Source organism: Mixophyes fleayi, chromosome 3, assembly GCF_038048845.1.
Source record: "Mixophyes fleayi isolate aMixFle1 chromosome 3, aMixFle1.hap1, whole genome shotgun sequence".
NCBI classification, from domain to species: domain Eukaryota; kingdom Metazoa; phylum Chordata; class Amphibia; order Anura; family Limnodynastidae; genus Mixophyes; species Mixophyes fleayi.
In genome coordinates, this window is record NC_134404.1 from 182,001,097 (window position 1) to 182,016,864 (window position 15,768).

Consider the following 15,768-nt stretch of genomic DNA (forward strand, 5'->3'; position numbering starts at 1 on the left):
AATTTGCAATATGAGAATGAATTAGGTTCAGTGTGTAAGAGAGGAATAGAGAAATGTAGCATTTTAAACTGATTTGACTGATCAGAACTTGGAGACAGACTTGTAATATGATTTTCTTTTAGAGGAGCTTGACTGTTGTTAAGTATATATCTATTTTAATACAGTTTTTTAAAAAGTTTTTTTTACTGAGAATAGTTGCCAATTTACTTCAGTCCAATGGATCATACAATCTATATTCCCTACCACACAGACCTACTATGGTTATATTTGTCAACAGATAATTCGCCTACCAGTATGTCAATGAGAAGAAAATGGAGCACCCAGAGGATGGGGATATATGGGAGAGCAAATATGGGGAGAGCATATAAAATCCACACAGATAGGCCCTTGTTGAAATCGAACCCATAACTAAATAAAAATAATGAAGGAGACTACCATTGGCAAAAGATGCCAATTTTTAATGGCATTTTACAACAAATTTATCTACAAATACGAGTGCTTGATAGAGTGAATAGGTTACAAAACTAACACAGTCTTCAAATGTTTGTAGGTCTATAAGTGGGGAGGGAAGACATCAGGGGTGGTACATTGATTCACATTAAACAAGTACTTCAGACAAAAGCAAAATTATACATCAAACGTTGGTAGTACTATGTTGTTTTTACAAACAGATACCTGTGATGGGTCTAGATGCTCGGAATAATAAGTACTCCAATCAAGCTATTTAATCAAGCAGGAAGAAGCTGACGAAGAAAATGGGAGGCCCAGAGTCTCCATAATGTATCTCATCTGGATTTTGGCCGTAACAATTGAAAGGGGCGGGGAGACATCCACTATTGTGCATTAGCTGCTCTGGTAGCAATAAGGATGTGGCCAGTTACATATCTCTTATGATTTTGGAGAGAAGGAGGGTATAAGTGCAACAAAGTTATTTCCGGCATTGAGGCTAATGCCATGGAACTCTCTGCATTAATCAGGTTGAAAACTTCTGTCCAAAGGCCTTGCAGCTTTGGGCATGACCAGAATGTGTGTATCAAGCTCCTTACCTCACCACAGTTCCTCCAGCAAAACTTTGACATATTGGGCATAAATCTATGAAGTTTCTCAGGAGTCAAGTACATTCTGTGTAAAATCTTGAGAAGCATTTTGGAGTGATTAATGCATTTTCTTATACACAATTAGAAATATACTTTGCCAGTCCTCATCAGTAATAGACATTTGTAGGTCCACTTCCCATAGAGACTGAACCGGCAATTTGCTAACCTCACTGGAAGAAAGGAGGAGTAGGTAACAGGAAGAGATGCCACCAGCACGTTGGACAAGAATAATCTCATAGTTATGTAGGTGGTTGAGGGAGCAGGAGTAGCATGGCGTCTTACTTGGGACTGAAACCAGTGCTTGACCTGTAAGCACTTATAGAGATGACTTGAGGGAATCTTAAAGTAGTCTTGCAAGTATGCAAAGGAAAAGAGGGAGGTGTCCTCCAAGGTTAACAATACCCAACTGTTGCCATGACACCAAACTCAAGTTGTGGATTAATTTAGATAGGCCCGTCATTGACAGGTTAGAGGAGGGGAGAACAAAATCAGGGGATAACTTTACCAGCGTGTCCCATGCTCTAAATGAATCATGGATGCTTGTCTCAGAGTAGAGGCTTCTAAAAGCCTTGTTTTAGCATCCAGCCACATTAGTCTGTCAGAGGTATCAGGCGAGAAGAGTGTATCTCAATGGAGATCCAGGGCTTGGGTGGTGTGGGGGCCAACTAATCTCTCAGCTGGTCTAAGAAGCATGCCAATTGGTAGAACTCCAGGTTGGGGTAGGCCAAGCCTCCTTTTAGTTTAGATCTCATCATTAACATTCGATACTCAAGTTTGTTTACCTCTCCAAATAAATTCCAAGGACACTTTGTAAAATTTGGCCAGTTGCTGGTCAGGGTAAAGGAATGGAATGGACCTAAAGAGGTATAGGATTTTTGGATGAAGCATCATTTTTACAGCTGCTACCCTACCCTACCCAACCATGAGACCTAATAATTAGCCACATTTTTGTCAAGTTAAAAAAAGTGGGTTAAAAGGTAGAGATAGCATCTAGGAAAAAGCCAATAAACCCAAATTTGGATAAAACTGAAGACATTTCGCCCCAGTGGAGCCTGTCAAACGATTTTTCCGTGTCTAGAAAGAATAACAGCAAGGGGCAGTTATGGATAGAATGATATTCCACTACATTAAACACCAGTCTGACATTGTCCGGGGCCTGCCTGCCAAGAACAAATCCCACTTGGTCAAGGTTGATCAATTGGGGGAGGATCGGGTTTAAATGCAGTGCAATTATTTTAGCGAAAATTTTAATGTCTGAATTTAATAACGCGATAGGCCGATAGTTTTGGCATCTATTAGGGTCTTTTCCTGGTTTAAGAATAGTAATAATTTGGGATTCCAGCACGTCCTTAGGAAATCCAGAAGTAACATGGTTAAATAGTGCAGTAAGAGTCAAGGCCAGTTCGGTCCTAAATTTGAGATAGAAATTGTTGGTAAAGCCATCTGTGCCTGACACCTTATATTTTTTTAAGGTCTTAATGGCATTCTTTACCACATGCGTAGTCCACGGAGAGATCTGGACATCTAACAAATCAGTGGAAAGTGAGGGGAGAGCCAGGGATTCCAGGAAACTACAGACAGAATCGGGTGTGGGTTGTGGAGCAGAGGGGTCTCTGTGTAAATTGTACATCTTCTCGTAGTAGCTAGCAAATTTATTTGCAATATCGGGCTCTGGAGTCAGACAGGTGTTTAATACGGTTTATTGCATTTTTACTCCGTAACTTACATGCTAAAAGTCTGCTTGCCCTATTCCCAAGGGTGTAAAATTTTTGCTGACACTGAGATACAGCAGCTTGACATTGGTGCATGGAGATGGATTGCAACTTGTTATGGATATCGAATAATTCAGCTTTGAGACGAGAGTCTCTGGGCACTTTTTTATGCTGTATCTCTAAAGTCGCCAATTGATCCTCAGAAGTATTCTGTAATTTTAAATTTCGGGATTTGAGCCGGGCAGAATCAGTGATCACCTCACCTTTCATAGCGGCCTTCAGAGTGCACCAGTAGTGAGACAGAGAAGTATCCTCAGGTGAAATGGTTTGCATATAAGGGATAAACCTTCTGACATAATATGGAGACCCTCTGGGTCCCCAGCAAAACTGCCACCACCAGTCTCCAAGGATGGACGAGGGGGGGGAATTACATAGGACCTCCCGATGCCACCTCAGGGTGGTGGCTTTGATCTGAAGCAAGTGCTTCAGATCAACAAACATTAAGCAGAATTTTGCAAAAGCTCATCAACTCACTAATAATTTCATTATTATGTCACATGTCACAATAAGAAACATTTGTATTACAGTAACAAGAACTGTTTGCATTATCTTAGCATATTGTGAAATATTATATGCATGCAGTATATAAACGAACAGATACACATACTTTAAACCACAATAGAACCGTATGTTCAGTTGTTTTGAATTTACACGAGGGCAAAAGGTTTTGAAGGGAGTTATATGAAAGGCAAACAATAATAATTATCCGCATAACAACAATTTAGGAAATATCTCATGTGCAAATTTGCAAATTGCTGCTTCAGGAATAAAATTATTATATTTATATAGCACCATCATATTACTCAGTGCTTTGCAGATAATATTTAATAATTCACCCCATTGGAGTTTACAGCCTAAATGATCTAACACACATACATTAGGGTCCATTTTATAAAAAGCCAATTAACCTACCTGTATGTTTTTGGACCGTGGGAAGACAGCAGAACACTTACAGGAAGTCCTGTTTGGAATTGAATCCAAAGACCCCAGGGCAGTGAGGCAGCAATGATAGCCTCTATGCCACTGTGCCAGCTAACATAGAAATGGTAGCTTTAGAAAAGCATGCCCAGACAGTACAGGAAATACTGTATAACTTTTTGTTAACTAGATATAAATTATATTTACATTGCACTAGTTTTTACAAAATTACATGCTCATTAATGAGGCAGGGTGGCATTGTTGGATGCAGTATTCCCTCTAAGCTGAGCACTCTGGAAATTATAGAGTTAAACCTGTTTCTTACTAGGAAACATCCTGCAGATTGTGAATGCAAACCTTTCAGGTGGAGCCCTCATTAGAGTGACCTTTTAACTCTTTCCTTTCCATATTGCTCAGCTTAGAAGGAACACTGGTTGGATGAGCAAATATTTATTTGTTGATCTTATGAATACCAGTCTGTTCTTAAACAAATAATGGGTTATTTATAATAATGCATCCAGTTATGTAAATATCTGCAAAAGACAATTTAATCTTGCTGTATGTTGTATTAAATTGTGATATTTAAGGCAAATATTGTGCATATTTGGTGGCATTTCCAGTATACCAGGACACTGGATGTAGTCCCATATAAATATACAACTACAATTCAACACAGCACAAACACATTACAGTCAAAATTCTGAGATAATTAGGTATTTTCTTAACTGCAGCAATAATTTGTTATGTCAGAAAAATGTTTATTAATTTTTATTCATATTTTTGAGACCTGGTTTATTTTTACATTACTTGTACAAATAAATAAAAATAATACAATTTACTGCACATCAAAGCAAAACGTTTTAAATTCTTATAGAAAACTTATTTGGCACAGTCTTTCGGCTCCTGCATTCCTCTCCAATAACCACAAGATGGTGTATTGTTATGTTGGAAGAAAACATTGTTGTTATATGCAATATGCAATGGGTGCAAAGCAATGCTCGTCTAATAATGTAATGTGATTTAAAAATGTTGATGATAAAAAAATCTAACATGTTATAGCTTTATATACTTTTATCTCCAACTTTTCAAATATGTATTTCATTTCTTAAAATTATAAATTCTTTGGTGTGTATAATGTGTATAAAGATATTTATAATTTGTAAAAAATAAAAATACAACATTGTATTTGGAGAGCTACTGCTATGACCTCTTCTCAAAGCTATGTCACCTCTATCATTTATGGAAATATACAAGTGCAAATACCATCCCACCACCCACATATCAGTGTTGACTAGACAGCAGTGCACACCAGTCAGCTTGTCATTATCCTAATTAACGTTTGGCAGCTAAGTATGAATTGTTTAGCTATGTTACTATATTTGCTTGTATATATGGAAGTACCCGGCTTGTACTTTACAATGCAAAATCAGTTTTGGGAATGCCCTTGTCCCTCAATTTGTTCAAGTCCACATAGATTTTTACCTAGATGTATAGGTTTGTGGAGATAGACGTCATCACTTACAGAAAAGCAGAAGGTTGCTAGTGATGGCATTCCTTGGTTAGTATGAAATAGGTGGGCAGGGATGAAAGAAGATTTACTTTACTAGTGTAAGGTTGTTAATTTGGAGAGTTCACTTTTCATTTGTTGGGGTGTTGTTTGCAGTGCAGAAGGTTACACATCCATATCCATTGCATAAAATGACTTAAATCATGAACTTGATCTTTTTTGGTCATAACTCGTCCTATGCTATTAGTGGGACTTATTTTGAATAATGCCATAAAATGCTTCACACCCACACAAAACTGCCTTATCTAATATTGAAAGCCACAATGTCCTCTTGCTCTCATGATCAAATTAAGCCACAAACGGATAAACTAGCACTGTTTTAAGAGAAAATTTAAAATTATTATTTAATGACAGGAGTGTTTCTAAAGTGTTATGTGGTTAGAATTTGATATGATGTATACACTTTTGCACCGTGGCCCTCTTGATGTTTGTTCATCTCTCTGTATATCAAGACCCATTATTGTTTGTAGATATGTCTCCTGAAGGGTATCCGTGCAGCTTGAAGTGTACTGGGTGGACAATCCAGGCACACTGGTGCAAAATAAGACTTTTTGTGTTGTGCATCGAGTGTGCTTAGTAAATGACTCCCAGTGGATTCTACATTCTAAGCAACGTACATTTTTATTCTTCTAAATTGTATGCATGTTCTAGAAGTCTGCACATTTTTGTGGCGTTGTAGCACAGTATTTAAACACTGAACATTTACAGCTACAAAAATACAGTATTCTACACAGCTGAACTGCTCCTGTAGAGATACATTAACTTTAAGTGAAAACACTCCTCATTTGTCACACAACATTGCTTCAGCTCTGTATGTGTAACATACAAATGATAAAGCTATGCATTCAATAAGTGCTGGAATCGCTAAGTTAGATTTTGGTTTGCTAAACTGAGACAGAAATGGAAAGTCAACATATTTAAATACATTGGGACTGGTTTAGAGATAGGTGCTATTTTTTTCCTGGGTGCAGAATTTGCAGCTGAGCAAACAACGCTGATACAAATGCGCATATTTTTTTCCATGCAGGGCTAAAACTGCATTCTATTGCATGCCACAATCACATACTGCATATTAGATTTGATATAGTGCAAAACACATAAAATATATAACAAATCTAAAATAAAAAAACACTCTAGATCAGGGTTTCCCAAACCCAGTCCTCAGGGCTCCCTAACAGTGCAGGTTTTCCATATCTCCTTGCTGGAGCACAGGTGTATTCATTACTGACTGACACATTGTAACAGATCCACAGGTGGTCCTAATTATGTCACATGTGATCCAGAATACCTGCACTGTTGGGGAGCCCTAAGGACTGGGTTTGGGAAACCCTGCTCTAGATGGTGATGAAAAATATCTTTACACCTTTAAGCGTTTTCGTAGTTTGTTCACAAAAAGGCAGAGTAACTATAAACACATACTGAAATCAGCGCTACACAATATTAATACTGGTTGTATACTTCAGTAACATAAAGTAGCTATATATATATATATATATATATATATATATATATATGTATGGGTTTATACTGTAAGATTCATTTGACAGTCTCTACCTGTGTAGTACATCATTCAAATTCTCTGAAGGAATACCCTGTAGAGACAGAAGCTTATTAGGAAAGAGACCCAGAGGAGAACCTCATATGCATTCAGGGCTAACTTCAGTCAAGATGGAAAGCATTTTGATTGATGTATACTGGAAAATGTGAAAACATTGACCTCTAACACAAGCTATAAGCTGCAAGATTACTGCCATTATTGCTTTAAGACATTTTAACAAGGTTTCAAACAATATCTGACGTGCAGTGCTAGAGGTAATCAACTTCTGAACAAACCTCGCACTTTCATTCTAAATTTCGAAAATGCCTTTCACAGAAACAGTATCAGAGGGCAACGTAAAAGATTCAACTTATTTAAAGCAAATGACTATAGATTTCTTTTTTTGTCAAAGTAAAAGGTAATGCAATTTGTGTTAAATCGTAAACCTCTGACAATTCCTTTATTCTGTGTCTAGTCGTGTCTGTGGATAAGTCGTTTTCTTTACCATTTAGTTACAATAAATTGATCCATTATAAATAAATGCAAGATTCGGAATATAATGTAATCATTACCACATTATTTATTTAGACACCTATAAATTCTTAACATGATTCTTGTCGTAGCAGGTAGAAGAACACTCTCAGGCATGGGGACTTTATAACAAGGCTTGAAGGTGTTTAGTGGCACATTATAGAAGGTTGTGAGTATTTGCAGAAATTGCCTTCACAACTTGCACATATAAAAAAGAAAGCTGTTAAGTTGTAACATCAAAGCTGAAAGATCTATTTGTTGTGACCTAAGATACCGCAGGGCTAAAATAAACTCATTTTTACAGGGTAAAACAAATATAAGACTCATCATTTCACAGTACAAATGTATACAAGAGTATAGATCGCCTTATAATACTTAAAATATAATTTGTTTATTGTAAAACATCTTAAACATAAACTACAATCCAGAAAAATGTAATGTAAAGATTTTACTTTCCCTCCTCAATTATTCTCTGTGCATTTTCTTAAATAAATGATTCTACATATTGATGTTAAACATTGTTTTCTTTTGTTTAATTAAATGTGTACATGATTACTAAAAAGTTGTATTCATAACATATTTTAAAGGCATATAGATATTTATAATTTATTTACTGTTTGTCTCTACAGCTAGGTATATTGTATGTTTATCTCATTCTCAGGGAAATCATAAAGAGTAGGGTAAGATTAGAGAGAAATCATATAGGTTACCTGCTGCATTCAATTTGTTTGCTAAACAGTGTAAAGGGAATGAATAAATAGTGCAGAATGCATTGATAATAGAAATACAATGTCAATTGGAATTGTTTGCAGGCCCTGAAAACTCATATTATCAAGTATTCTTCCTCTTCTGCTGTACTCCATTCACTGTGTGTGTCACTGTGCTTGCTCCTGCAGTGACTTGTGGGGATGGTACAGTAATTTACAGGTGCTGTATGAGGTGGTAGAAAGGGGCCTAGTATTCAGAAAAACATGATTTCTGGTATTCTTTGTTTTATGTATGTGTGTGTTTGTTAGGAAGTTTGGACTGTAAGTTCCAATGGCGCAGGGACTGTTGTGAAAGACAAATATTACATATTACATGTTGTACAGCGCTGCAGAATTGGTGGTGCTATATAAATAAATGATGATGATGCTGTCATTCAATGGCTAGGGATATAGCGCTATATTATTATCTTTTTATGTATGTATTTATTTATTTATTTATAAGGCACCACAGATTCCGTAGCCCTGGATACAGAAGCAAGTAACAAATAGGTGAGGTAATACATATAAGTAACACAGATGAGTAATGCTATGGGGAGTCACACAGAGGGCAGCAAACAACATAACAGGGTGTACAAGGGAGTCAGACAGTAGCCAGATATGGGACAATAGGTAGAGCAGACCCTGCCCCTGAGAGTCTACATTCTAGGGATAAAACAGTTATGATTACAGCTGGTGAAATGAATTGACCACTTACTGTATAGCAATCATACGTACAGGAAGGGTTTCTAAATGTGCTCTTTCTAATATGTTTAAAGTTACAATAGTAATCATGGATCTTGCAAGTCATTAATACTGTATATAATTACCATGAAAAAGAAACAATAGAATGTACCTAATTCATCTCTATGACAACAGACAATGTGGAAATGATTTTGCGTTTGCATGAAAAATTGCAAATATTTAAATGTGCATAGCAAAGAGCTGGCAATCTTAAAGGAACTCTACTGACTTCTATTTAGTTTTACTAAAGAATCCCCAAACCCTAAATCTATTTGCACAATCGCAATCCCCGTTTCAGCAATTAGCTTTCCTATGGCTAGTTAGATAATGAAAGCAAGTGTCTTAAAAATGTTGCTAGAGTTTCACCTACTTGCAGTGGTAGCCATAGTAGATTTTTACTAGATGGTGTTGTCTTTGGTTAAACTATGGAAGATACTTCAATTCTTATTTAAATCCTCCAAAAATGATGTAGTGTAGTGTTAAAAATGGCAGACACTCATATATGTAAGGTAGTCTGCTTTTTATACTTTATTGACTATCCTTGACTGATGTCCATCCAGTTAAATAATATAAACACAATAAACCCACAAACACATTACCAAATGACAATATGATACTTACTGAATGCGCTGCCTTCATAAATATAAGCATGTATCCTACATTGATTTTTCAGTGCTGAAAGGTAATTTTTTAAAACAACAAAATGTAATTTCTGCTCTTTATAGATGATATTTCAAAATGTGTTATTTTGCTATATTCATTATTGTATAAAAGTACAATTAAGCTGATGAATGTAAATGTAGTGCACAGTGTATGATAAATCATTTGCCTTGCTAATATGAAAATGTGCAAAGTACAAATGTTTTTGGATATGAATTCCTCAGAACATATGTCTCCAATGCATTTGCCTATAATGTGCATCACCAGGCACTAGTTGGCAGATAAATAATTTTAGTGACAAGGTGAAATTTTCAATGAGCTTTCACAGCTTGATAAGTCATTTTAATTACTATGTGATGCATATTTAAGTGACAGCAGTTTGTTGGAAGCTTCAGGCAGAAACATGGTAAAATTGCAGGGTTGCTTAGCTGACATGCTGCGCCAAAATAATAAATCTTGAATAGTTTATATACCCCATATGAATTTTGCTTGCAAATTTTGTTTCAAACAAAAACACTATTTATGTTTGTATTTGCAGAGATCCTTCTGTAGTGCCATGGTAGAAGAATTAAGGATGTCACTAAAGTGTCAACGACGATTGAAACAAAAACCGCAGCCTCCTGTAATAGTGAAAACAGAGGAAGTTATCAACATGCATACATTTAATGACAGAAGATTGCCAGGAAAAGAAACAATGGCGTAGAGCTGGGTGTCAGGCATCCCCAAGCACAAACTGTCAGCTTTTTGTTTTCTTTTTCCAAACAACTCTGCGAGAATGTTTCCTGTGGAAATATGCAACCTGTGCAAAATAAAAATGAGTTACCTCATGTCGCTGTGTCTATGAACTTGAGACTTATTAATCTGATCCTTCGGTCAGTCTAGAACTGCAAGAGTCATGGATAAATCAAGAACTTCTGCGGAGGTTGAACTTTCTTTTTTTTTTCAAGGGTCCACCATTCTTCTGAATGTAAATGTGTACGTTTTGTGGTTGCTTTAAAAATATGGTCCCGAACAAGAAAACAACAAGAGGTTATTTTTACTTGTTTCAAAGAAAAAAAAATATTGCCAGATTAGCCAATGAAGAAAGAGATGAAATATAAACTGTATCAATATGACTGTATGTTCTTTGCACTTATATAGCAAAGATTGGAGAAAATTAGACAAATTATTATCAAATGCCCACATTAAAATGTCAGAATGCATTCTTAATCTGATCAGGCAACATGAGATCACTAAAAGATGGCATTATAATCCATGAATTGACATGATTATACGAGCAAATACAGTATGAGAAGATTCTTATCTGCTTTGTGGACTCTGTGTTTCACTGTCGTAAATAAAACAAAATGTCAGTAAACAAGGCAATAATTGTATCGTTCAATTCAACCAGATTACAGCATTTCTGTGTGAGAATGTTAGATTGACTCCGTTTATGCTGACAAGTAGTTGTTATGGAGTATAGAGGAATGTATCTAATTGTATATTGCATAGAGTGATATTGTGGATGTGGCGGAGAGGATCCATCGTAGACAATATGGATTTTTTAAAAAAAAAATGTGTTCCTGTTACCATTTGAATCCCATTGAGCCTCTACAGTGTCCTCCAACTGTGGGAAATGTATGGGCCTCTTAGAAGAACTTTCCACAGGGAGTTTTAAATGGACTGCATTCATCAATACAGTCAGTGATTAATGAACAAAATCCTAGAGCAATTTTTATTTAAAAAAATGTTCAGGTTTATTTGTGGAAATGCAAGATTTCTATAAAAATAGTTTTTGTATGGAGATTTTTGTAATACTTTTTATCAACAAAATCCAAACATACGTTATTTCTGTCAGGGGTGTGATGCTAAGCATGAATGGTAGTGTGTGTGAGCACCACCAACGTTTGGTGAGATTATTTTTATCAAATTCAAGTTAAAACAAAGAGAATTATTTTCACGTTCAGTATTGCTAGTTGCACTACCAATACTGCTTCCCATGCTACACCCCTGATTTTCACTACGCTAAGAACATACTGTAATGAACAATTGTGTGTAAATGGTAAAATACACAGTCTTCTTGACCACATTGTGATAACAGTTGAAGTGCACACAGTTTCCTGTTTGAATTCAATGCACAAAATAAACATCAGCAAAAACAAAATGGATTTATCTATTTTATTTTGTATGTCAGATAAAAGATTAGATAACACGTTACCTATATTGTATGTACAGCCCGAAAGAAAAATCATTGCCATACTATTCATATAACATCTACTTCTGTAAAGAGGAACTTCAGCCGTTACAAACAGATTTGTATCTGGTTTTCTGTAATATGTTTTATACTGTGCTGATGCCATCATTGTTAAAAAAGTAAATTCTTGTCTATCATTAAATCTGTTCATATGTAAAATAAAAGAGACAGTGCCACACACATTAAAAATACGTATACTTAAAACTATACTATTTTGGCTAATGAAATTCAGTTGTACTTCATTTTACACATAATATCCAATTTATTATGATAAAAGCTTAAAACTAATGTGTAGGAGTCCTTCATGATTTACAATTTTATGCACAGAAACCCAGTTATCTACAATTATATTCTACCTTAGGGTAAGATCTCAGATATAGTGTTTGTATCTGTAACTGTTTTGCTGAACCTTGCATAGTAAATGTTATTTGGACTACAATATCTGAAGATAATTTTCATTTTCATTTTCTTTAAAAAAATATTTTAAATTTAACTTTGATTACTATTTTATGCAGCTTAACTCAACTGAAATATAAAATAAAACAAATAAAAGCTTGGAGAATTGATCCATTTGTATTAAGCCTCAAAAATAATATTATTACTAGAGATGTTCACTGACCCCCGTGTTCTGGTTTGGTTTTGGATCTGGATTAACTTCGTGTTCTGGTTTTGGTTTTGGTTTTGGCAAAACCGCCCTTGCGTATTTTGGTTTCGGATCCCGATTGTTTTTTAAAATCCCTATCATTTTGTTCTAAAATCATATATTTTTGCTTTTTTTCCCCCTATATAATTATTAACTTCAGTAACACTAATTTTAAGTCATTTGCAGTCAATTTTGACCACCTCACTGGTCACAATATTATTTTGATACACTTTCAAACAAAGACTGCAGCAACCTGGCTGGATGCTAAGTGACAGAGCAATGACTCAAACACATGGCAGTTCCTAGCACATCTAGGAAACATTTGGGAGAAAAGAAAATGGGAGAAAAGAAAAGTGGCGCAAGATAGAATTGTCCTTGAATCATGAAATCAGTTATGGTTAATTTCGCTCCACCCATTCCTTGGATAACTGTGAAAATTCTACAGCTAATACATGGTGACAAGCGCTGCCCCCCCTCCAGGGATGCATGCTTTTATCAGACCCAGACCAATCCAGGGTGCTAGACATTGCACTAAAAAGAGCAATTGTAATTCACAGCAAAAAGCAAGTTCATCACTGAGCTTCGAATCAGCCGCAATTCACAAAAAATTATAATGTAGTTAGGTACCTTTGATGTGAAGTGCAGATTATCATCATCATCATCATTTATATATATATCGCCACTAATTCTGCAGCGCTGTACAGAGAACTCACTCACATCAGTCCCTGCCGCATTGGGGCGTACAGTCTAAATTCCATAACACACACACACAGACAATGGCAGTGATGGCTAACCTGTGACCCTCCAGGTGTTGTGAAACTACAAGCCCCAGCATGCTTTGCAAGCTATCAGCTAGTTATCTACTGGCAAAGCATGCTGGGGCTTGTAGTTTCACAACACCTGGAGTGTCACAGGTTAGCCATCACTGGACTATGGTCAACTTGTTAGTAGCCAATTAAACTACCAGTATTTTTTTGGAGTGTTGGAGGGATCCAGAGCACCTGGAGGAAACCCAAGCAAATATGGGGAGAACATACAAACTACTCACAGATAAAGCCACTGATTAAGGCTCACAGATTATAAACACTTTGCGCAATACTGATGAAACATCAGCAAAGTGGAAGGTAATACATATACACATCTATTTAGACATCCATGGTTGCATTACTTCTGCAAGCAACATTGTTCTTTGTTAATAAAACTGTTGTCTTTATACCGTTCAAAAAAATAAAAAATAATCCTCCACCATTCTTTGGATGTTGATAGTTGATAGTAGGATCAGATGGAGTTACAGCAGAGGTGTCACTAATTCTGGTCAATTCTTTTACAGTAGACAAGACCAGATGTCCAAATGTTGTGCTGAGTCATCTGCATCATCAATGGGTGTCTAAGATATTTGCAAAGCACACAACAGTATATAGTACATTTAGGTAACATTGGCACACAGCGGTAGTTTAAAGGAAAAGTGGTACAAGATGGAATTGTCCTTGGGCCCTCCCACCCACCCTTTTGGATGCTTGGATCATGAAAAGGACATGCACACTTTAACAAACCAAGCACTTCAGCAACAAGCTAAGTTTTTTCCTAGCAGCAGTTAACTGCAAAACTGAAGGAGGAGACGCCGTCCTGTAACGTAACACTTGAGCTGTCATCTTGCTCACCAGGAGATCCTTGCATCTCTTCAGATCTGGGTCAGTTGGAAACAAAGAGAAGACATAGCTCTTAAACGGAGGATCAAGCACAGTCGCCAAAATGTAGTGAGCCGATTTCAAGATTTTGATAACTCTTGGATCCTGGCGTAGCGAATAAAGTACTTGATCTACAAGTTCGACATACTTAGCGTAATTGCTTTGTTTCATCTCCTCCTACAGTTTCTCAAGCTGCTTTTACAAAAGTCTAATTAAGGAAATCACTTGACTAAAGCTAGCAGTGTCTGAAGTCACTTCACAGGTGACTACTTCGAATGGTTTCAGCACCTTGCACAACACGAAAAGTATTCTCCACTGCGCTTGAGTAAATATTATGGCTTTTCGCTGTTCCTCCATCCGCAGAAGCATATACATAGTGGAATTCCACCTTGTCACCACCTCTCGCTTTAGTTGGTGGCAGGGCAAATTAAATTGCTTGTGTAGCTGCTGCAATCTCCTACATACTGTTGCCAAATGCCGGAAATGTCCAGATATTTTAAGGGCCACAGACAGCATCTCCTGCACGTCTCTGTAATTGTTTAAATAGCTCTGCACCACCAAGTTTATTGTGTGAGCAAAACAGGGAATGTAATGGAATTCTCCCCGCTGTAATGCTCTCACAATATTGGTGATGTTATCAGAAATGACATATCCTGAGGAGATTCCAAGCGGGATAAGCCATGTTGCAATGACATCCCTTAGTTTTTGTAACAGATTGTTAGCTGTATGCCTCTTAGTGAAGCCGGTAATACACAGAGTAGCCTGCCTCTGACAAATGTGACATACTTGGGTACATGCTTTTGCTGTTCCTGCTGGTGAAGGCGAATCACCAACCCAGTGGGCTGTCACAGCCATATAATCTTTAGTTTGCCCATTTCCGATTGCCCACATATCTGTGGTTAAGTGTACAGTAGGTAGAATGGCATTTTGTAGCCCAATAATGAAATTTTTATGAACCTTCTGGTAGAGGTGAGGAATAGCTTTTCTAGTGAAATGGTGTCGTGATGGAATTTGGTAATGGGGACACAAGACCTCAAGTAATTGCCTAAAACCAGCTGCATTAATAATGGATATTGAATGCAGATCTAATACTAGCATAGTCGCCATTGCGTTTGTGATCCGCTTTGTGACTGGGTGACGGCTTTCATACTTGCTTCCTCTTGCAAAGGATTGTTTAACAGTCAATTGCTCTAAACCACTAGTAGTCTTCTTCTTCGTCTGCTTCTGGGATGTAGATTCACCCCCAGCAGCAGCATCAGCAGCAGTGGGACTAACGCTCAAGAATTCTTCAGAGGAATATAGGATAGTGGAGAAGTCATCTAGCCTTAGCAACTTGGATGCAGGACTAACTCCTATTGCTTCTGAGGATATTGATGAGGACGGTGTTGTGGGTGTAGATTGCAGGTGTCGGCATCTAGCTGACAGAAGGGACCTAGCTGATGATGGACTGCTTGTTGTTGTTATTTTAGCATAAGTTTCCAATTTTCCCAACAGCTTGCCATGAACTTCCTTTAAATGGCGTAACATGGATGAGGTTCCTAGATGGTAAAGGTCCCTACCTCGACTGACTGTGGCATTACATACGCTACAAATGGCTAGACAACTGCTGTCAGGAATTGGGTAAAAATAATTACA

General features: G+C 36.9%; 1 protein-coding gene across 2 annotated transcripts in view; it reads left to right on the forward strand.

Moving 5' to 3' along the window:
- GRIK2 (glutamate ionotropic receptor kainate type subunit 2) overlaps window positions 1–11,712 on the forward strand; it is a 519,986-nt gene extending 508,274 nt beyond the window's left edge. For both annotated transcript variants that reach the window (XM_075202839.1, XM_075202838.1), the window contains one exon: window positions 10,108–11,712. In XM_075202839.1, the coding sequence (XP_075058940.1) occupies window positions 10,108–10,272 (165 nt within the window). In that variant the 3' untranslated portion in view covers window positions 10,273–11,712. The remainder of the gene's footprint in view (window positions 1–10,107) is intronic.
- Window positions 11,713–15,768: the final 4,056 nt, after the last annotated feature.